We start from the raw sequence: 24235 nt of genomic DNA, 5'->3' as shown, positions 1-24235 counted from the left end.
TATTTTAATTTTTTTTTTTTTAAATCTTAGATTGACTGACTCTTCTTAACTTTCCAGAAAACTTAAAGTCTCTCATTCTAATTGAGCCTTTTTAAGGACTTAAAAATTTCAAAAAAATAACTTAATTTATTTTGAATATATTTGTTCATAATGAATATTTTCATCTTTTTATAGATTTTTATTGTGGATAACTATTCACTCAATCATTTATTAATTTAAGTGTTAAATTTGCAAAAAAAAAACTAGTCCGGCATAAACGCAATTTTTTATTGATTTATTAGAAATTATGAACAAATTTATATAAATTATTAAATATAACCAATTAATCTTTCACATTTTGTAAAAAAAAATCCAAAATTTGCTACGTATCTCAAAATAAACAAACTTTTTTCCAAGTTCTTTGTATGAACCGTTTTTGGACCACTGTGTGGTGGCCACCAATTGGGGGACGGAAGCAACTGAAGGTGGAAGCCAGAACATTTTGAGAGCAAGAAAAATTTTGGGAGGCAGCCGCAAATGGCTGCGGAAGAAAAACTAGAGACAAGAAGTTTAATAAGTTTTAATTTTATTGCTAAAAAAAGAAAAAGATCCTCCTTTAGATTTATGCCTATTAATGCCTTTTATTTTTTACTCCCGTGTTCCAAAATACTGCTCCGATTTATATTTTAAGTCTTTTATGAAAAAAAAAAACAAAAAAAAAAAACAGAGGGAGCAATAAATGCGTTGAAGAATTCCTAAAAGGCTACTTCATCTAGCCTTACAGTTTTTTATTTATGCAAATGCCTCTTAGCTTATTGAACTCAGCCGCAACATACTTCTGGAAGACATCGTTTTTTATTGATTTGCGATCCTTCCCAACAAAACTCGGTAATTTATGATGGCTTTAAATCGTATTTAAGTCAGAAAATCATTAATTTATCCATTTTGACGTCTTTGCATCAAGATATTAAAAAGCTATTATTCAATTTCAAGATAAACTGCTATTCAAGGTAAATATGTAAAAAAGGATTTTTAATATATTTGCATATATAAAAACTGAAATAGTTTTGTTTTCGACCCCCGTTTTCTTATTAGATCACATAATTGCGCTTTGACGTTTTATTTAATTAACCTATAAAAAAAAAAAACCACTAAAACATTTTTTTTATAAGTTAAATAAAAGTATTTGATTACTAGATTGATTAGATTGATGTTACTTATTTTTCTTTAGTTTATTTAAAGTTGAGTTTTTTAAAAAAGTAAAATTTTAATGTTTCGGCATATTATTATTTGAACATTTTTAGTTTCAAAATGCTCAACTCTCGACTGAAGACGTTTAAGTTTAAAATTGTTCAACCAAATAGAATAAGATAAAAAATTAAAGGAAGCTGGGAATAGTTTTTTTGAGAATGTAAAAAAAAATAAATATAAATAAAAATATTTATTTGTAAAACTGAAAAAGTTTAATTTTTGAATTTATAATACGTCACAAAAGTTTTCGTACACTAATCAAAGCTTGTAAAAAAAAAAAATATATATGAAAAATTAAAAAGTCTCTAGAATTTTGTTGGTCATCCTTTGGCATTTACACAAGCTTTTAATCTTTTGTTCATTGATGACACTAATTTTTCGGTATAAGAAGACGGAATTTTATTTCATTCTTCAAGTAAGATAGTACATATCTTATCTAAAAACTATTATTTTTTAAAAAAATATTTTTTGGGGGATATAATTCAAAAATGAAGTTGTCTGTACTTAAACTTTGACAAAAAAAATTGTCTTGATAAACTTGAAATTAATTTCCATTGATCATCAGATTATTTATGGAACCATGAAAATCATCATGAAATATAAAAGTTGAAGTTTCAGAGAAAGTAATTAAACTTTGTTTAATTTTGAATTAATTTTCTCATTCATTAATTTATTGTAATCTTTTTTTTCTTTCTTTTTTTTTTTTTAAAATCTAAAAATTCAATTTGAGAACTGGAATTTTTTTGGTTTATGCATATTTTGTGATTATGCAAAAATCTTCAGTAGTAAGATACATAGTAAGTGTACAATTGTTTAAGACTTCATCTTTAGTTAAACTATTTTTCAATAAAATCTTCCCTGACTTTGATAGGTTGCAGCATTAAATCGCTCGGGTACTTCCATTAAAGATAGACTATTGACAATATCGGCGTGCGTATTTAGCACTGACAAGGAATTATATCTTTTTTGACCGATTGTTGACCGATTGTTGATCGAAGCCACGTTTTGATCATTCACTGAATTGAAAAAGAGCGTTCTGGTGTGTGGCTGATGTAGCTCCTCTTGTTAACACAATTTGGATGATGATCCAAAAGTTCTGGATCATTGGATAATTTTCTTTACTCTTTTTCTATATCCTGAAGTGTCTTGCATATATCTCGAAAATCAATTGGCATAGAATTTCTAAAAATAGATGGTGTGAGATGAAGCTCATTTTCTATTTGATTCCGATTGAAATCTCCCTGGAAATCAGATTCAACTCCTTCCTAAACTCAGATTCAACTCCTAAAATCCTAAAATCCTAAAATCAGATTCAACTCCTAAAATCCTAACTTCCTAAAATCAGATTCAACTCCTTCCTAAAAGCTTCAACTCCTTTGATGCATCAGTCTTATTAATGGCTTTCAAAAACAGTTCTTCAACGTTTATAAACTTCTTGAATGTTGATTGTTCGAATCGATTCTCTATCGCATTAATATCTGTGTCGAGAGCTTCAAAATATATTGACTTAAAATAATCATCGGCTGTTTTCGGGTAATAGGGATTTCTTGTTCGTTCTTCGTAACCAATGATGTTTTGAAGAATGGAATAATTCAACTTTTTTCGTTTCCTTGGCAATTTAGTTTTTCAATAGATTTGATTGAATTTGCTGCTTTCTTTACCACTTCAAAAAAAAAATAAAAATAGTGTATAGCAACGGCTTTTATGCTGTTCAGAAAGAGTTTGAGCTGATATTCCAGATTTCTTCCCCATCATGTTAGATGCGCCATGATGTTAGATGCGCCATGATGTTAGATGCGCCATGATGTTAGATGCGCCATGTTTAACCCCATGCAATCATCAAAACTTAAGTTTATTCTTATAAGAAAATCTTTTTAATAACAAGTACAATGGCATCGCTTTCAATATTTTTCAACTGGTAAAATCCTAAAAAGTCTTCAAATGGGTTCAAATGTTTATCTACAGTTCTAAGATAAAACGATAGCTGGTTCTTTATTGCTCACGCCAGTACCTTCATCGGCAATAATGGAATAAAACTAGCGTTAGTTTTAACTTTTTCGGATTTTTTTTCGGATAGTTTTTAACTTTTCTTGCAATGTTAGAGTAGCTAATATATCCAAAATCTCATTTTGCACCTCGTTATGTGTATACTTGTTACCAATTCTTCCATCAAGATAATTTACAATGTTTTTTATTGTTTGTACCAAGCAGGCGCAATGATTGGGTAAAAATATCATTACCATCGTAATCTTGCAAAGCTATTCCTTGTCGTCCGAGGTAACGTAGGCATCAGATGACTTCCAAGAGATATTTTCGTTTTATAGCTCTTCTATTGGAAATCTGCTTATCCATTAATTCCGCAATATCTTGACGTTAATTCCGCAATATCTTGACGCTGTTTTGTGACATGCCGAACCTTGGTGAGTCTGAAAACATTTTTGGAGCTTTTTTCCATGAAATGAAACCTTTGGTAATGTAAGTGTCTTTTTTATTTCTTTGATCTTTCAGGTTCCCCTTTCTTTCTTGAATAACACAATAATAGCAAAAGACACTGTCAGTTCTAAATAACATACGATCATTTTAACAAAGAATTAGGGTACAAACCTTAAAAATAACAGTTTTTAATAAATTTGGATTCTTTCGACTTGACAGACAAATAAAAAAATATATGTATCTTATCTTTCATCATAATGCAAACATGAACGCTCTCGAGCCCCGATTTTTGTTTTGAGGAATACATATTGTTTGGGCGGATGAAAAAGTTAATTTTCAGTGCGGATAGTTTCTAACTGTTGAACTTCATTTAAAAAAGTGTTGTTGTTCACTAATTGTCGCTTCAGTAGATTCATTTAAATGAGGAGGTTTTTTCAGTTAGTTCACTAAGTGTCGCTTCACAAGATGGATATGCTACAGATAGTTTTCGCTTGAAAAAATATGTAACTGTCTTACTCATGTTAATCGAATTGTTGACGAGTAAAAAAGTATTTGACAAAAACTTATTTTATTTAGATCAAATTTTAAATAAAATGTTAAATATTCAGTAAATTGGCTTCAAATAATTTTATCTTTTGCGTTTAAAACTCATTCGCAAGGACTTAAAAATGAACATAATTTTTCATTTTGTGAATTGTGGTTATTAGCTAAGCTTTTCGTTAGTCGAAAATATATAAATATATATTACATATAAATATAAACAAACAATTAAACCAATATTAAAATAATATCAATAGTGTTTAATATTATTATTACAATACTAATAAATTGTTAATTTAATAAAAATATACTATTTTAAAAAGAGTTTCGTAGTTTTAAGTTACGTAAAATAACTTACCACCGTTGATGAATTCAAGTAAGTTATATACTTTTTTAACTGATTTTTTTTAATGGCGTAAAATACCTAATTATTTTACTTGCATAGTTGCCACTTAAACTAAATAATGCAGTCGATTGATCTTTGTGCTTTTAGCCGAAGTTAGGTAAAAGTGTTTCCATCTATATAATAATACTCAATTTTCTTCTCTGCAAAAAATCAACATTATTTCCCAAAAACCTGGGGAGGGAGCGGGAAACATGGCCCACTTGACCCCCCCGTCGCCCTGGCCCATCCAACCAGACACTGGGTTTCGACCAGGTTTTGTTTAATTTAGACTTTAGAGCAGTCAAATATGAATAAGTAACCACACTCTGAACATTTTTTTGAACCAGGGAATTAAACTGTTATTGATCATTGAGATGAAGGTGTTAGTTTTAGTTCTTACACCCTCTAATACAAAAAAAAAGTGGTGTGCTTAAGTCGTCAGACTAAACTCCAGTTCAAACCATGATATTGACAGTGTATTAACTCTGGATTTTATTGCTTCGCTGACAAATCTATAAGTAAATCTTTTAGGATTTTGTAGTAAATTACAGTCAATAGAGATCTGCAGTTATTTTTACTGACAGTTCTCTTTAAACCTACTTGTTTCCACAAACTAGTTAAACTATTTTCGAAGTCTTGGATAATCAGTTAAAGATAAGGTCGGTTCAAATCATCTTTAAATACTTTCACAATCTTCCCCCCCCCCTACCTTTTTTTATTTTTATTTTTCGTAATGCAAAGTTACATCAGTTTTAAATCTAGTAAAACTTCCTAGGAATTTTTTAGACAGGTAGGTGTGTGTTAATTCCCCTGAGATTATTCGTCAAAAAGTTTTTTTTTTATATAAATATATATCGCAGCGGTATTTCGCATTAACTACTTTCCCCACCCCTTTCAATATGCCAGCCATGAAGTTTTTTTAATCATCACTAAGATAAATGGAGACTGCCATCCTAAAATCACAAGAAAATTACAAAGATGAAAGAGTTTTAGAACATGAGGAAAAAAATAAAACATTGTCTTTATCTGTTGATGACCGGCAAGGCAGATTTGTTTCATTGCTTGCTTTTGGCAAGAAGCTAAATAATCTTGAACCTTTACCTGATCATTCATACACACTTTGTTCGTGGAATACAAAAAAATGTAAAAGAGGTTATTAGTATATTTTTTTAAAATAAATCTTGTAATCATTATTATCTCGATCAAAGCAGACTTGTCAAGAGGCAAAAGTGTTGAATTGTCAGCATACAAGTATTTGCCAGATACAAAAAATTGAGTGCTAATTAAAGTGGCGATTTTAAACGTTTATATATATATATTCTTCTAAGATATTTGAATTTGATTGAACAGTAAAACTTGGGTTTAACTGTTATTAGTTTACAAGAACTACCAACCACGCTTGGTACGTTTTCTCCTGACAAGGACTGTAAATCCAGTCCTTTTAGATAGGAGGCTTCAGACTTCATTATTAGTTATAAAAACTCTTTTAAATGAAGTATGTATATTTTTATTTTTTCTTTAAGTCATTAGCTACAGTTTTGGTAAGTTTTACAACTGTTTTAAAAATAAAATACATTAGACCAACCTACTGGAAAATTATAATAGGCAATTTTATTTACATAAAGATTTAAATGTTACTGAAGCAGTATACTGCTTTATATCACCCTACCAACACTATTATGTTTTTAAATATTTAAATTAAATTTTTGAATTAGTAAAATTCCTATATTTATAATTTTTAAAAAATATTTCTGACAGGTTCAGCATTGAAATCTTCATCAATTCTACCGTTAACCAACAAATTTATGCAAAAATCTCAAAGCAATGTTCAAAATATCTTATGTAGTGAAGCTTTTTCCTTCAATACAAATAGTGATGACTCCAAAAACCAAAAACATTTTATTGAATCAAAACCTGAAGTGTTTCCTAATGATAAATGCTTGTTTCATAAATCATTTTGTTTGCCACTCTCCAGATGTCACTTTATTAATCTACCAGCTAATTACTTACTTCCATCATCATCATCATCATCATACATGAAAAGTATGTTTACAAAGTACACTTCAATAAAAAAAAAAGTTAAGCGCTCTTGGACTTCATCATGTGGTGAAAGCTGTTTGTTGTCACTTAAGCGGCTAAAGAAAAATGACAGTCAATCATTGGATTCATTTCATTATAAGATAATCAGCACCAAATTTGGAACATTCATTCAAAAAGTTTCAATTCAAGGTATTTAAGTTTTAAATTTTTTTTTTTTTTAATTATTTTTTTTGGTATCCTGTATAAATATGAAGGTCAAATGTGGCTATCTACTATTATTTTTGTTGTTATTATTACCATCAAATATCATTAGAAGCATTAGTTGCTAACTTGGTGTTAATGTGTTTCAGCATAGTGAGGTGGCACTTAGTTGATAACATTACAAAATGTTTAAAAATTACTCAGTAAATAAATTAATGCACACTTGTATCTACTAGGTAGAGTTGCTCACTCTTTAATTTCTGCATGGCCTATATTCTGCATCAGTTTTCCCATCCATATCAATTAGAATGTGAACTTGTATAAAAGATGTTAAATCTTATATCAATTAAAATATCCTCCTTCATCTACTACATTTGTATGGGAAAATTTTTTTAAAATGTTTTTTTATTAAAGCAATAATAGATAAAAGGTCAGAAAATTTTTTTTTATAAACAGCACCAACAATTTACTATGCACTTTAAAAAAGTTCATTTTTGACAAATTATTCTAAAATTATCAAAATATTTTGTATACATGTAAATATAGATATCACAGTTGACAAGATCTGACTATCAGAGATGGTAACATAGCAAAACAATTTACTTACTAATAATTTGGAACTGTTTGATAAATAATATTTAAATGCCTGGTGGAAGCTGTGTCAACAAGGCTCATACTGTTGTGCATAAGTTGATTTTTAATTGTAAGTGTAAAAATTTTTGAAATTTTGTACCAGAGCATTTATTCATTCCTTGTACACATTAATAAACTGAAACTGGACACAGTTTACATAAATATTACTGGACAGTGAGCTAATTTTTCAATTTTCTAGATTTAAAAACTGGCTCTCTAAAATTTGACCTTATAAAGTCTGGTCTTAGATGTCACATCTTAATGGAAACACTTTTTTCCCATTTTTCACCATGAAAATTATGTCTATGTATGTATGTATGCATGTATGCATGTATGTATGCATGTATGTATGTATGCATGCATGCATGCATGCATGCATGCATGCATGTATTTATGTATGTATGTATGTATGTATGTATGTATGTATGTATGTATGTATGTATGTATGTATGTATGTATGTATGTATGTATGTATGTATGTATGTATGTATGTATGTATGTAAGATTCTGCAACCATAAATCATGATATTGAAAAAAATGAAGTTGAGAGTTTGTAAACCTTAGAAAATTAAATTTAGGATATATTTTAACAAGAAAATATCTTTTTCATGGTAAGTTTAGGAGATTTTATATTTATACTTAAAATAATATGGGCTATTTTTGGTAAATGTCAGTACTGAGTCATTAATTTATATATTATAAGCAATCAATTTATATATATACAGAAAATCATGGACTGAAGTTGTGTACCAGTATATATTTATATTTTAATAATTCTGATTTAGAAAAAATATCTGAGTTTCATTTGAAGTCATCTTCTCTTAAAGTACCAGGTATGAAATCTTTTTAAATTTTTAACTCATTTTAACCATACTTATCCCAACACATCGGTGTTCAATGTTTTACACACATCCAAAAAAACTCAATACCAAAAAACATAAAAACCTTTCTATTTAGAAAAAAAGTTAGTTACTAAAAAAGTCAAGAAGTTTAACAGGTGACTTTGCCTTTGGTAATAGTTTTGAAAATTAGATTTGGTGCAAGAAATTTTAGTAAGGTATTTTTTGAAATAGCCAATTTAGAAATTATGATATCAAGTGTATATTTAGTAGAAAGTTTGAAGAAAAGAAAATGATAAAAAAGCTACAGAGTTTGCTTCCAGCTATTTATCAGTTTGATTCCAGTTCTCCAGTAAGTTCATAAGATAAATATTGAAGGCATAGATTTTCTTTTTATTTATCTTCATTTTATTAGCATTTTTGAACAAATTTTCTGTAAATAAATATTTGAAGTCAGACATGGGTTCTTGTTCCAATTATTCTAAATTAAAAATTGTGCTAGTTGGCAGAAGCTCTTAACTTCATTAAAGTTTAGTTCAGTTATAGTTAAGTTTTTCTGTTTACAAAAACTTTAAACTAGAATTATAATTGAAATTAGAAGGAAAAAATCAAATAAAAATCTTGTTTAGTGTTTTAGTAGGATAAATCATAATTATGTGTTATATATAAATATTTTAATTAAATGCTAAATTTAATTGAACTACTTTAGGTATAGAAACTTTTATGAAGACAGATTTTTGCAAATTTTAGCTTCATATGCAAAAGTTTATATTTGCAAAAAAATAAAAATTCTTGTTTAACAAAACATTTGCGAAAAACCCTATATTACTGATTTGAAAAAGTTTATTTTTGTGAAAAAAGTTTTATGCAAAAGTTTTACACATTTTCTTTTTTTGTGAAAGTTCGTACACTTAAAGTGTTAAAAGTAACAAACAATGGATTGTTTATTGTAAAATTTAATATAAGATTATAAATTTTTTTTAAAAATCAGTTTTTTTCGATTTGTACTGGGGACATTTTAAAAATTAGATTTCTAAAATTTTAACTTATGTTATCGCATAAAAATAGAAGGTAAAATCATCAAAAAGTGGACTTTTCTAATTTATTGACCCTAAGGAATCGTAATTAACTATTTGTGAAAAAAAAAGAAGCTATATCAGTTATGATACACAGCTTTAAAATTTTTTTCATTTATGATATACATATAAACGGAAAATTTAGTCTTTTAAACCTATCCTAATTGTTTCTCTTACGTTTTAGGCTCGCGTTTTGAAATACTCTGCCAAATACATTAAAGAATTAGAAGAAGAATTGAAAGGTTTTTTTATGTTTATGTTTTAATTTTTTCTTTTTTTCTGCCTTAAGAGTAGTGACGCAGTCAGACGTGGACAAATAAACTAGATCAAAATTCATCGACAGATTTCAAATTACATAAAAAAAAAATCTTCGTTTAAAAATTAAGACCATTTAAAGTTATTTCAGGGGGTAATTTAAGGTAATTTTTAGCTTTGCATGGTTATAAATCTTAAACGAAAAGAGATTTTTTGATGAAATTTGAAATCTGTCGATGAGTTTTGATCTAGTTTATAATAAAGGAAAAAAAATTATAATTAAAGCAGACGTAGTTCTAAGAAGGGGGCAGTTAGAGGTCGGGACGTGGTTGGTTTAGCTCCAATCACCCTAATTTTTTGCAAGTCATCCTCATTCGACCCCAGTATCGACATACTAGAAGTTTGAGTATGCTTCATGCCTCTTAGTTACCTATCTTAAATAACAAAGTTCCGGGGCACTCCCCTAAAATATTAGATTTCTCCCTAGGCCCCCACTAAAAAAAGTTGTCTTTTGCATTTTTTGAATGAGGAAATATTTTATGATGATAATCAAAAAAAAAAAAAAATTTCTGGGGGTTGCAAGGTCTTAAAGCATGTTCCTGTACACCGTGCCACGTCTAGCTTCGCGAATGCTACTGAGGTGCTACAGAGTGGCGTAGCCAGACGTGTGAAACAACAGAGATGAAAAATTTGATTTTAATAAATTTTTATTTTTAATTATATACTGCGAATATTGACGTTCACTTTTCTAGTGTGGAACTCTGTTTGTGAATTTTGCAGTTATAATTTTAGTTTTAATTGATGAACGAAAACTTTACTTAGAGAAATGTTTGCAAATGTCTTCCGAAGTTTTTACAAGCATGGAATACCCATTTATGTTTGATGTAGCTCCGAATTTCAGAATCACTGTTTCTTCGGCAATGTTCTCAGACCAAGCAAGAAAAAAATTTAATGACGAAAAACTAAGTGGATTCAATTCATCATTCCAAAACCTTAACTTTAGTCCGAACTTGAGTAACAGGTAATTGCTATTTCGCTCTTAAATTTATTAGTATAAAGTTATTACCTTTAATTATTTTGGAATATTTCTTTAGTGCAATTCAGGCAAATGCAAAGTTGATGTCTTTTTAGTACGATTCAGGCAAATGCAAAGTTGATGTCTTTTGAGGAGTTGTCCAAGTCTATTATTCCAAAAGCATTTGATACGAAAGTCGCATCATACGATCCTTTGCTAAATTCAAATAAAAAGCCATGCAACTGCTGTGAGGAACTACATCATCAGCGTGCGTTTTCGAGGCATAGTTATATAGATGATAGTCTAAAAGAAACATTTGATCACATAAGTTTCATTCGTGGTTCTAACTCCATTGAGTTGTATGATGATATATCAGCCGATGTAATCACGGAAAAAGATTACATATACAGTGACGTAAATTTAAATTCTTCTGTCGTTTCTACGGCAGATTGCGAAAGCGTTCTTTCTTCCATTTCTTGTTCTTGATTTCCTTTAATGTAAATTTTGTCAATTTTTTAAACATAGTAACTGATCTAGAACACAGATTATTCAATCCGTGTCTTAAGTTATTATATAAAAGCAGTTTTTTTAACAACTTAAAAAAATTTTTTAAAATAATAGCCCATGAGCTTAAACGTGTATTTTATGTTAAAAAATTTCAAATTAGTTTTAAGTTATTTGTGATTTTTTACTCCAATCGTTTGTTTTTGATTTCGTGGCTAAATCGTAGCGCCAGCGCATCCCCTCCGTCCTCCGACTATGATATGCAGCGTAAATAAGGAGCTGACGAATTGAGCTTCAGTCTTAATAGAATTAATTACTGCACAAAAGTTGACTTTGAAATGTAAAGATAAATTGGGAAACTGAAATCGAATCACTGTAAGTATTATTTGGATTTTTTTTCAGTTACTATCGTTAATATTAGTTATACAGTTTAAACTTAAATATGTTTGAAATTAGTAAACAATTAAAATGAGAAAGTAACTCATAAAAACTTTTCAAACTTCAAAACGCAAAACCTCAATGCGAAAACATTGAAAATTAGTTTCTGTGCGCTGGTGTGATTGTTTAAATCGATCATTGAGTTATCATGCAGAAATTCGTAAAAAACGAATTAGTGATAACAGAAGAAATTTGAATTAGTTTTTTTATCAGCGGGAGATTTTAAACATCCACCTATAATAATGAGGGAAAATAAAAAAACAAACATTTGGTATGTCGAACCACCTGAACAACCTTCGAAGAGTCTATTCCTTACTTACATTCTGTGGTTTTTTTTTGGATGGTGCGGTTTACATCATTTTTACTTAGGGCGCGATCGGCAAGCTTTCATCTGGTGGTCGACATTTGGTGGCTATTTTTATTTGGGGTGGATAAGAGACTTATGGCGTATTCCGGATTACGTCGACGAAGCTAACGAAGAAGCTGTTTTTATGCAGCAACTAAAACAGAAAATTCTGTTTAGAAAACAACCGACTTTCAATCCTAGTAGATTTATTGGAGAAATACTTACTGGACTTTGGTACGGATATTTGGTTCATTTTGCTATCCCAGAAAAAACTCCTTCTGCAGTATTAGGTATTTTAGTGAGTATTGGGATAACTATCGGTGTGCATTTAGTTGGAAATATTGGTAAGGAAACAGGACCTTTCTTAAAACCATATCTCGCCACAGTAGTTAGCTTTGCATGCTTTAATGTTAATCAAGATGGTAACCCCAGCTACATGTACTGTTCCTTTTTCTCAGCACTAGTATTTAACTACTATAGATCTTACAAAACTGAAGTGGCTAAAAAAAAAAGTTTAAGCACACGAATATCACGTTTAAGCGGAGGAGCAACCGTTATATTTGTGCTCTGGAGCAGCTATTTTTTTTTTAACGCATCAATAACTTACGATAATGGGGAAAAAATTTACTTACGAGACTCAATAAACCATTTTTTTAAGTCTCCAGCTTGGACAGATTTCAAATCGACTATGTGGGATCTATATAGTAAATCAAAAAGCCAGACGTGGAAAGATTTATATGAAGAGTTTGTCAAAGCACTTGATCCAACTGGAGAGACTAATGCATATAAGGTATTAGGAGTGAAAGATAAGTCTAGCAACGAAGAGGTACGCAGGGCATATAAAAAGTTAGCGGTGAAATGGCACCCTGATAGGCATAAGGATAGCGAAAAAGAAGAAGCAGAAAAAAAATTCATAGAGATTCAAAAAGCCTATGAAATTCTTTCAAAACGAAGAAAGTCAAGCGTATCAAGAGAGAGTGAAACTAGAACAGAATTTTAAAAAGTTTAAAAAACTTTGAGCTGTTTTTTAGAAGGTGGATAAAGACAGATAGGTTTACAAAAAACAAAAAAGTACATAACTTTCAAATAGTGATTACGAGTTACTCGCGACATCTTATTGCTTAACTTTACATAATAAACCTTGTGTGCAATCGCGTGTTTTTATACATTACGAAAAACAAGATTAAAATATGTTTTTTGCTTTTATAAAATTTACTTTACTGAACTCCTGGCGTTGTTTTTATAATTTCGAACTCTTCCTCAATCGTTAGATTCATGACCATCAGAAGCGCGAAGTTTACGAAGCAATTCTTTACGTCGGGTTTGCAATTCAGTTTCGCTTTCACTCGCCGATTCCCATTCAGCCTAAAAGGTACCGTGTTAAAAATGTCACTCATATGTTAAAACTCAAAACCTTTTCCAGTTCTATTATGGAAAGGATTAGAGCCTTTAAGGTCATAAAATAATATGATCTTAGTAAACTAAAAGATAAGCAATAAATGAAAAACAAAATCTTTTTGACTTCGTCATTATAATAATTATTTAACTAGTGAGAGCGTGGTAAATTAGAAAAATCAGAACAAATAATAGGACGAAAATTAAGATTTAAATGGATTGAAGTTGGTTAGTTATGGAATTTTAAATAAAACATTTCAAGATTTCAATTTAATAATAATAATAATAATAATAATAATAATAATAATAATAATAATAATAATAATAATAATCAAAACAATCAAAATAATAATCAAAATAATAACAACAGCAATGATGATGATGATGATGATGATATTGATGATCAAAAAAAAGTAATAATAATAACAATCAAAATAATAACAATAGTAATGATAATGATGATGACATCAGCAATGTCAAAGATATAATAACAGCTTTAAAAAACCAATAACAAAAACATCTCCGTATTATAAGAACTTTTTAAAACTTATTTTTTGAACTAATATTGTGGGGGATTAGAATAATGCAAACTCAATTCATGAGACTTTACATGGTAATATCCAAAAAATCAACCAATAGAAAAAAAAAACAAGGAAAAAAAAAACAAACAAGTTAAAACCAGGTCAACACCAAGGGTGTTTAATAATAAAACATTTCTTCTCGTTTATTTTTAGTGGCACAAATTTTTTGGAAGAAAATCAATACTAAATGAAATCAAATCAAATCCTTATACAAAAAATAAGAATTTTAATACAACGCCAAATTAAAAACCACAAAACGTCGTGTAACAGAAAATATATTTGAAAAGACCTCAAATGAAACTTTTAGTGAAAATGGACTATGAAAGTAGTAAAACCATTTTTAAAAGGCAAAAACGAGGAAATTTTAAAATTGTCGCCGCTTATTTCGAATGGAGAGCGGAAAATTTCTAAAAAGAACCCCGGATTGTTCCAAATATGGTTTCGAGGTAAGCGACGACAAATAGGAAACACAACAAAATCTAGAGCATCGAATTCAAAGCCAAAGATTTTACCGCCGGAATGAACATTAAAGGGCTTTATTTTTAGTTCCTTTATGTGTTCTTCACCTTTTTCCTCTTCTCTTTCTTCTGCGGAGGAGAGCTGCCTTCTCCTTCGTCGGAGTCTTCGGATTGCTCTTTGCGTCTATCCTTTTTCTTTTTCTTTCGAGCTTCAGGTTCGGATTCTTCTTCAGATATTGAAGACTAGTAAAACAATGTAACTATGATGATCGAATCAAGTATGAAAAGAATCATCCTCTATCACAAGCATTTGGAAAGTATTTTCGGAATATACTACAGATAGAAACTTTAAATACAAAACAAAACTAAACGAAAAAGATAACTCACATTACGTTGCTTCTTCTTTTTTGATTTCTAAAATGAACGTAGTTGATGAAATATCTTTTGAAAATTAGAAAAACAAACAAAATTTTGAGAAATACATGAAATATAAAGCTTTTAGAAAACGCACGAAAGAAAGCTAACCTTTTTTCTTTTCTTTTTCTTTTCGTCTATTTCTAAAGAAAAATATTTGTTATGAGACAAGTTAAAAATAAAAAATAGAAAAACGGTTTTTGTTTAACAGATATTGTTCTATAAATGAATGATTATACAACTTTTTTACCTGGAGATTCATCATCTTCTGACACTGCTGACTTGGAAGGTGATCTTGATCGCTCACGATGTTTCTTTTTTCGACTTCTACTGTCACGATTTTCTTCGTCGTCTTCCTCCTCCTATTTATAGCACGATATTTATAGCGCAGGATAAAAGGGGATTGTTAAATATGCATATTTAAAGAACCTTTTTTAAAAAACACTGAACTTTTTTTTTTATCATTATTTAGATTTAAATTCTTATATGTTTGCATAACACTTTTTTTTTTTAAAAAAAAGTTTGAATAACTTTTAAACATCATTACCGATTCTGATCGTTTTTTGTGTTTCTTTTTATCTTTTTTCTTTTTTGACCGATGAGATTCAATCCAATCTTTATATATTCGTATTCTTTCTGACTCTAACATAATTCCAATGAAAGCTTCGTCTTTCTCAAAGCGTGAGCGAACCTAAGTCATAATAAAAGTCTGTAAATAAAAGTAAATAAATTAATATCAAAGTTTAAATAAATAATAACTACTAAAGAAATGTTCACTTGGTTCAGAAGTAATCGCAAAGGGTATCTTTAATCATAATACGAGCTTCATATTAGAAGCTCAAGTAGTAATCAGACTCGGCCTAATTTCATCATCACCAAGATTTTCATACCATTACACATTAACTGATTTTAATAATTGATAACCTTACTAATGATTACACATATCAAGTTAAAATATACCTCTTCCCATTTATCACCATATTCCAAAGGAGGAACCGCTTGTTTTAATAGACTTCTAAATGAACTTTCTTTTCGTCGTACCTGTAATCGAAGTATTTTTTAATGAGACTGCATGCTGTTGAAATGTCATTAACAGATTGATGAATTTAAATAAGAGTAATTTAATCTTCAAAAAATTCTATATAGCTGTTGTAGATTACTGAAAAATTACTGCAAACAATTTTTGAATTAAATATTTTCACTTAATAAATCTCAGCAAATTTTAAATAAAAACAAAGAATCACTTCACGCTCTTCTTTCTTAGCTCTCTCTCTTTCACGAGATTCAGCTTTTTCACGCATCTAAAAAACACCATTTTAAAAAATCATTACGAAATTCTTAACACTACATTTAATCTAGAAAAGTTATCTAGCACATTTCGCTACCTCTTAGCCAAAAAAAAAAAATGCAGTTGTGAAAGATCATTTTTTAAATTATCATTTCTAATCAAAAGTATCATAAAAGAGTTTTAACAGTAAAAACGTAAAGTAAATAAATACCACAACAAACACTTTTGGATGACTTACACTATTAAATGCAGCCTTTACGTTTCCAGGGTCTAATGTTTCAGATCGCGAATCACCCACAACAATTGCATTGAATTCTTCAAAAGGAGTTTTAACATCCACAGAAAACTGTTTATCCTGTTGAAAAAGCAAACAATAAGTTGAACATTTTACTGTAGTTGACAGATTAATTAGAAATTTATCACAGACATTTTTTATACAACAGAGCAAACTTAAATCTAAGAAACTAAAACTGTTTTATTTTATTTGTAGTTATCAATGGTGCAACAATTAACCTCTCAACATAAGAGTTCAAATTCTCTATAGGATTTAGTTCTATATTTAGTGTTGAAAAATCCTGAACGTTTTTCTTGCATATTTTTCTCTTTACAATTCATGAAGTTTACTTGGAGTAGAAATCTGTTGAAGCACATATGAATAGGGATATTTATGAAACAGTAAACAGCTCAGTTTGATTTTTCTTGTACATACTAATCCATGACTCCATTTATAAAGACAATTGGAATAATGTTGCATCAAGATAATGCTCCCAAGACCATAACATTTCCACTGCCATATTGTGTCTTATGAATTAATTGGGTTTGTTTTATTTTTTTAGTTTGGTGCAATTTTTTGTTCTTCAGTTGTCAAACATAACTTTACCATTTATTCTGAATAAATTAAACTTGGAATCAGCATTTAGAAGGTTTTTATTCTACATTACTTTAGATACTAATTATTTCATTCTCTTTTTTAACCTTATAACTCTGTACACCTTTTTCTTCACACAAAAAAACTTCTTCACTGTTTTAACTACAATATTCTTCTGGATAATAAGTAATAATTTAATTTAAAAAAAAATAATAATAATTTAATTTTTTCCCCCATTTTAAAAATAATAATAATTTCATTTTTCCCCCCATTTTAAAAATAATGAACATTTATAGAATAAGAAAAAGTAAACTTTAAAAAATTCACATTTCCAGTTAAAATTAAAATAATCATTTTCCACTTTGATATTTCACTGCAGCCATTAACCTTCCAACAATTATAAGTACAAGCTATTTTAGAGCTTGTAGCCATCAACCTACTACTAACTATTAATCATCTTTTTTCAAAATTATTTTTGCAATATAGCTCACAATACATCTAATTTCAGATGAAATATGATACATCTCAATAACTGTCAAGTAAACAAGTATAAGATTTTCTGATATGAGATTAGTTACAAAATTTTCTGATATGAGATTGGCTATAATTATCTATCTGCCACTGAATATAACAAGAAGTTATAAAAATATTTAACAAATTAGTTCTTTCTCTTTTTAAAAGATTACTCTTAGCATTTCTTAAATAATTTAAAGATTACCCTTAGTATTTCTTTAATAATTTTCTTTTCGTCATTGTATCTGGACTTTAACTCTTCAACAAAAAATTTAAACAAATCTAGTGGTGTGGATCCTAGAAAGTAAAATAACATAATTTTTAGTAAATATCATATAACTTTTATTCAAATTTCAAGAAATTTAAAAAACTTGAACTAAAAGTCAAATTTTTACTTAAAAAAAAAAAAAAGTTCTTGAAATACTTCAAACCACCATAATGACATAAACTTACTTAAAAACATAATAACCAACCTGGAATTCCTAACATATTTGAAAAACGATTGTCGTCACTTATCTTGGGAAATAAATCCATCCAACGAGACATTGAGTTGATATAACCTTCTTTATGCATGCTATCTAATAAAGCCTAAAAACAAGATTCATGATAGAATGATCAGTTTTCTTTTGAAAGTTTAAACTATCTGATATGAAAATAATCATCTGATAATAAAACATCAAGCATAATAAGAAATTTAATTTTTATCAAATGAAATTTAATTGAGTTGTATTTCACTGGCCACCAGTGTAAAAGCTTCTGATAAGTTAATACAAACTGAACACCTAAATCTAAAAACAAAAATAAAAGAAACAAAATATATCAAAAAAACATGACACTTACACTGAAAGCCTCTCTATGTTTTCTATGTTGACGCTTGACTCTGTTCTTTTCATGAATGCGCTCTTCTTCATAATCCTTACAAGTATAAATGGATTAAGATCATCATCCATATTCATAAGAAAAAAATCACTAAAATATAAGAAGACACCTTTTAAACCTACCTTCTCTGCTTCTCTAATAAAATCAGCAAAAGCAGATAGAGCATCTTCTTTGTCTTCCATCATAATTTCTATTAAAAAAACAACAACAATGCAAAACAAATTTCTAAATTTATTCTTCTGCAAAATATTTTCTACTTGATGATTTTCTTTATTAAAAGTTTATAAAAATGTTAAACAAGGTTAATTTAAACCCTTGTATGGTTCAGGCAAAAACTGACTAATATTAATGTTTTATTACTCAAATTCTAATGGATTCTAATTCAATTTAAAATTAGAAAATAACTTTAGGGTATTTGAATTCCAATTAAAGTCAGTAAATATGATTACAAGCAACTTTGTTCCAAAAATGTTCAACATTGTTGTAAACTGATAGAATAAAAAACAATTACCAAAAAACTATTTTACTACATAGAATACATTTATTCCATTTTAAATATTCAGTATGGTACAAGAATAATGACATCATGAATAACTCCTTAATTATTATTGTTTGTAAATAAAACAGAAAATAAAACATCAAGTTATATTAGAAATACCAATTATTTTATCGTCATTTTTATATCTTGGGTGCTCTTTCAACATTTCTGTCACCTATACAAAGAAAAATATATCATTGAATAATCCAAAAGATTGCTTAAAATTAGTGCCTTTTACTACATGTAAAACAAAATACCTCTGTCCATACAGATTTGTATGACAAGCCAGGCATATTTGAAAATATATCTAGCATGTATTGTTTATTATAAATATGCATTTTTTTTTCATCTTCTTTTTCACGCTTAGAAAGGAAAAATATAACATCTTCAAATAAATCTTTTCGCTCTCGCTCTGGGACAACACTCCAAATCTTCTCCTTATCAAACATATCACATGCTTTTCTCCATCTAACATGTGAGTGCATTCGAGGATGCTCCTCCAAATAGATTCTAAGTTGCTCACGACTTTCTTTAGCTTTTTCTCTTTCTTGCTCTTTTTCCTCATTCGCTTTATGTTGCTTATAGGTATTAAACACCTGCTTACGCTCATTCAGTTTTGGTAGGGCCCTGAAAATAATAACTATTGTAAATAAATCATATATATATATATATATATATAAAGATAAAGATTTTATAGTTTTTACAGTTGTTTGTTAATTTGAGTTTAAGTGTTTGTTTTTTTCTACTGCAAACAAAAATTGTGAATTAAAAACTTGACTTACTCAAATCTGTAATCATTGGAAATAATTTTAACTGCTTGTTCCCAAGAGGATGAGCTATGCACATTCTTAAGGAAGATGTTTTTTTATAACAGTTTTTATGCAAGTCAAAAAGATTTATGAATAAAAAAATTATATAATCTTAACTATTATCACCATTCTATTTTTCTGTTAATCATTGAACTTATTCCTTTTTATCATAAATTATCATAAAATGTGTACAACATTAAGAAACCAACCTTTTCTCTCAATAGATCTTTAAAAGCTTGCTTAGCCTCTTCTTTTGATGCCCATTGCTTTTTATTGACAGATATTGGTGCTGGATTTTCTTTGTTTGTATCAACTTCTTCAATATTTTCGTTGGCATCACTTTCTTCTTCATCATCATCTGTGACTTCTTCTTCACTAGAAGAACCTTGGTTCTCACTTGAAAAAAATTTAGATAAAGAAAATTCTATGCTGTACAGAAAAAACACATATTAGAAGGATTACAGAGCTAGCATTAAAGAGCAATTAACCTTAATAAAAAATGCTTTGTAAACATCAATTCACATAATGAAGTATAGAAGTTTATAAGTCAATATATGGAAGTTAATATCAACAGAAGTTTATAAATAAAAATACAATTAAAACTGATAACAAGCATGAACCAAAAAGACTTACGCCAGCTGTTTTTTTTCATTTTCTAAGTTATCTAAATAGGTTAAAATATTAAATTTAAAACTCAAATTTAAAAATAAAACTCAAACTTTTAAAACTCAAAAAAAAAAAAATAATAATAACCTGCATTATATTACTTGTGCACAATATCAAAACCAATTATCTTCATAAAATTAAAATAAACTTTTTTAAGTAAAGAATTAAATTAAAATTGCAAATAAATGCTTCCCTTTAATCTAATGTTAGTAGTGAATGAAGTTAGCGACAATTCAAAGATAAAAGTTTTTCAATCAGATAATTTAGATATGATGTAAATGGTGCATATATTATGTACTATATAAGTAAGATGCTTCAAATTAGCCTGATTCATAAACTAGCCTGATTCATAAATTAGCCATCAAAAAGTACATCATTTAATCTTACAATATTTATATTCTATAGAACATTGTGCTAAACTACAACTCTACACTAGAGTCTAGTTGTTAATTCATTCTTAATACCTTTCAATTTTTGCAGTTCTTCTGGTATTGTCCATTTTGATTCTTTAGTTTCTGTATTATGAAAGTAGGGTCTCCCAGAATCACTCTTATATTCTTTCCATGAACAAGCATCAATTGCCTTCTAAAAAATCAATTTTCATTAACTCAAACAAAAATAATACCATTGGTTAATTTTAGATTACAACAGATAAAGTCACATGTAATTTAACAAAATTATTAAAACACAATTCCTGACAATATTAAGACAAATATTTTTTTTAAAAAAAAGAATCCATTTAGTAAAAAAAGAAAAAAAGCCTGATAATTAAAGTATTTAAAAATTCAAAAATATTGAAATCAAATAGCAACCTCTGCTTCTGTTTTTAGCTCATCAGGCTTGGACCATAAAGATGTCTTAGTCTCTGCATTGAAATAATATGTCCGACCATCAGGTGCAGCATGCTCCGTCCATGCTTTTTTTGGTTTCTAAAAAAACCAAGTATTATAAAGTTAAAAACTGACTTTCTTTTGATTTATAAAGTTAAAAACTGACTATTGAAGTTGAGAAAGTTTAATTAACTAACTTTTAAATAGTTATCATTTTAAACAAGATAATAGGCTGTTGCAAAAATAATGTTGATTAATAAAAACTAAGCAATAATTGATTAAAAAAAAAAAAATGTATTCTCTCTCATGAAAAAGGCTTTTGATAAATTTAGCAAAATAGGGGCGTAGTGGTAATTCTTTGTTGTTCATTTCCAGGTGTAACAAAATGAATTTAATGAATTCATAAATTTTTGTATAACTGGAGACAAATTGAAGATGTGCAAGCACAACACTTTATTCTATCTTTTAATGAGATTTTTGGAATTGTAAATTATGAATAATGTAACAATTTTGTTTGTATATTAATCTCTAATTTACATTGATCTAAGGGGTAGGTAAAGAGCCTTCTTCAGTATAAATAAGCTTAACATTACTCTTAAGCATAAGATAACTTTACAAGAATATCTTTAAACATAACATGATTGATAAATATACAAACAATAATTCAAAAACACCTTCTTCTTTTTTTTCTTTTTTGGTTTTTCTTCTTCTTTTTCTTTCTCAACATCTTTATCTTTCTTAGCTGATTCTTTCTTTTTAGATTCTTTTTTAGAGGATAATGGGGAAGGAATTATAACAGGTGGCAAAACTGGTGGTATACCCATAGGCATTATTGGAGGCATACCTAAAACATTAATTGACTCCATTTTTTTATCTGAATACAATTGAGCATCAAGTAATGGCTTCAATATACTTCTTTTTAAAAATTTAGTTAATGGAATGTTAAAAAATAAAAAAATGAAAAGTCACAGTAAACTAGATTTTTCAAAAAATGCAAATTTAAGTTTACATAAAAATATTCTCAAAGTTAAGGATTTGTCTAAAATATACATCAAATCTTACAAAAGTAGAGAAAAAAAACAAATCTACAACTTAAAACAAACCTGGCATTCCAGGTAAAGACATTCCTTGAAATGGTATAGGAGGCATTGATGGTGGCAATCCTGGAGGCAACCCAGGAGGTACACTTCCAATTAAATTTGGAGTGCCCATAGGAGGAACAGAAAACATGGGAGGCATCTGAACTGGTGGACCTGGGGGCATTGCAGACATTGTAGATTGGAATGCTGTTTGAGGTGGAAAAAAACCAGTACCAGGCGGGATTCCTGGCATCCCAGAACTACCTGGGGGCTTTTAAAAAATAACATGTAAAGTATATCTTGGATATATTGTAAGATTGCTATATCTTAACAGTTTTAAAGTTAACTGTAAACATTGACTAAAGTAACAGTATTTGTAGGAAGATAAAGTAATAATTTGATCACAATAAAATTCTTGGAAATTAAAAAAGTACAAAATCATAGTTAATAGCCGATTTACTTTGCAATAAATTATTGACTTACAGGTATACTAGGAAACATTGGTCTTCCAGGATTTCCAATTGCTGGTCCTAATGGAGTGAAGCTGTTAGTAAAACTGGCCTAAATCAAAAATATCTGCAACAATTCAATAAAAGACCTAAATAATTGCGGAAACATATAAACTAAATAATTTGATCATAAATATATATTATAATATATAATACTTTCTAGCCAAATTTGAGCTAAAGTACTAAAATAACAAAAAAGAATCAAGATTAACAAACTCTAAACTTTTTGCTGTTTAAAATTATTATTTGAGCATAGTGTACAGCTTTAACAGAATGTTCTACAACTATTTCTCAAACTTAAAAAAATATAGCACACATACCATTTTGAAGATGAGAAAGAAGTCCTCCTATATTATTTTTGTATGCACAAGTATTTAAACCATCTATAAAGAACAATTATATTTTCAAAGTGGAAAAAAAACCAACTTTATAATAGAACAATGTTTTAGTTTTAAAGCTTGTACTCGCTCATACTGCATTTCACTGATCATCACAAGTCAATGCTGATAAAAAAATATTCTTTCAAATTACTTTAATGCGCCATAGTTTACCTAGTTGGTGCTAAGTGGCAGACATGTATTTGATGGAAAATTCAAGCTTAATTTGCAGAATAAGGATAGTACTTGAAAAATAATTGTTACGTCTGTCAAATACAGTCTGCCATATGCTAACTACTGCATATTTCTTTAGAAAAATAAATTACTTATAAGAAAATATTAACAAAATTTTATAATTAAGAATATTTACATACAAAATAGAAACAAAGAGGTTCTTATGAAATATTTTTTTATTTAGCAATACTATTTACTAAAATTTGAATATCCAACAGTTTACGATTAATAACCCATTTCATCCACTCATTCACTCTTTTATGTTTTCCACTCCATGAATTTCAAATAAATACATTTAAATAAAAGTTAAATTTATGAATACTTTACAACCGCCATCTTACGTGGATTAAATTTAAAAAGATCATATAAAATAAGATACAAAATAAGAGCCACCACTAATGGTAAAATGTGAGATAGTAAAGAGTGGATGCTTTTTTTTTTTTTTTTTTTTTTTTGGGCCCTTTATTCCTTTTACTCAAGTTAGTCTCGTTTAAAAAAGAGACATCCAAAAAGCATGGTTAAACTCGCTTAATATCGCGTTTTCACTAGAGCGGATCGTTTAACAGGGTGTCCCAAAAGGTCACTATCTGATTTGTTTTACTTATAGCTTCTAATCTAATCACTTTTTCTGTATTTTATTTTCAGATAATTGAATTACACTCCACAACAATGTGCTGCAATAGTGTTGATATATGCACGAAATAATAATTCAATTATTGCAACACAACGTCGCTTGATTCGAAGATATAGGGAAAACGTCCAATTACTTACGAACATGAAGACTATGAGCACGGTGTTCCTTAGAAAATATTGCGTGTAGCCGATAGTGTGCAACAAGGCCCTATTTATGAGACGGTGTAGT

The 24235-nt window shown here is 28.6% G+C and overlaps 3 protein-coding genes across 13 annotated transcripts; 2 read left to right on the top strand and 1 right to left on the bottom strand.

Moving 5' to 3' along the window:
- Nucleotides 1-3535: 3535 nt before the first annotated feature.
- Nucleotides 3536-11344, top strand: LOC145192576 (uncharacterized). Of its 9 annotated transcripts, XM_090079854.1 has the most exons (8): nt 5431-5740; nt 6347-6817; nt 8248-8295; nt 8420-8459; nt 8572-8653; nt 9562-9619; nt 10455-10653; nt 10764-11344. In XM_090079854.1, the coding sequence occupies exons 1-8, from the start codon at nt 5527-5529 to the stop codon at nt 11131-11133; spliced, it is 1482 nt and encodes a 493-aa protein (XP_089935980.1). In that variant the 5' UTR covers nt 5431-5526; the 3' UTR covers nt 11134-11344. The 9 variants fall into 9 exon arrangements, 5 of the variants coding, with proteins under 5 accessions (XP_089935979.1, XP_089935976.1, XP_089935980.1 ...); XR_016450119.1 differs by lacking the exons at nt 8420-8459; nt 8572-8653 and having other exon boundaries at nt 5432-5740; XR_016450120.1 differs by lacking the exons at nt 8420-8459; nt 8572-8653 and having other exon boundaries at nt 5432-5740; nt 10727-11344.
- Nucleotides 11345-11831: 487 nt separating this feature from the next.
- On the top strand, nt 11832-13168 carry LOC145183200 (dnaJ homolog subfamily C member 22-like). The gene has a single exon (XM_080058537.2). The coding sequence runs from the start codon at nt 11832-11834 to the stop codon at nt 12933-12935; it is 1104 nt and encodes a 367-aa protein (XP_079914663.2). The 3' UTR covers nt 12936-13168.
- On the bottom strand, nt 13119-23221 carry LOC145183177 (pre-mRNA-processing factor 40 homolog B-like). Of its 3 annotated transcripts, none has more exons than XM_090079849.1 (24): nt 23083-23221; nt 22737-22814; nt 22278-22524; nt 21849-22018; nt 21157-21273; nt 20809-20929; nt 20312-20342; nt 19888-20074; nt 19652-19716; nt 19127-19496; nt 18990-19044; nt 18454-18521; nt 18293-18367; nt 17926-18040; nt 17658-17749; nt 16310-16426; nt 16028-16084; nt 15744-15824; nt 15331-15474; nt 15034-15145; nt 14895-14926; nt 14757-14783; nt 14424-14612; nt 13119-13300 (listed from the first exon to the last, which is right to left on the bottom strand). In XM_090079849.1, the coding sequence occupies exons 1-23, from the start codon at nt 23083-23085 to the stop codon at nt 14463-14465; spliced, it is 2514 nt and encodes an 837-aa protein (XP_089935975.1). In that variant the 5' UTR covers nt 23086-23221; the 3' UTR covers nt 13119-13300; nt 14424-14462. The 3 variants fall into 3 exon arrangements, with proteins under 3 accessions (XP_089935975.1, XP_089935973.1, XP_089935974.1); XM_090079847.1 differs by having other exon boundaries at nt 14478-14612; XM_090079848.1 differs by having other exon boundaries at nt 14478-14612; nt 22737-22829; nt 23083-23171.
- Between the last annotated feature and the right edge of the window lie 1014 nt (nt 23222-24235).

The sequence above is a fragment of the Hydra viridissima genome, unplaced genomic scaffold (assembly GCF_058129835.1).
Source record: "Hydra viridissima isolate aposymbiotic clone 2 unplaced genomic scaffold, HvirCarnegie_v1 scaffold_2, whole genome shotgun sequence".
NCBI classification, from domain to species: domain Eukaryota; kingdom Metazoa; phylum Cnidaria; class Hydrozoa; order Anthoathecata; family Hydridae; genus Hydra; species Hydra viridissima.
The sequence above is the reverse complement of the archived record's forward strand: the minus strand, read 5'-3'. Positions and strand labels throughout refer to the sequence as shown.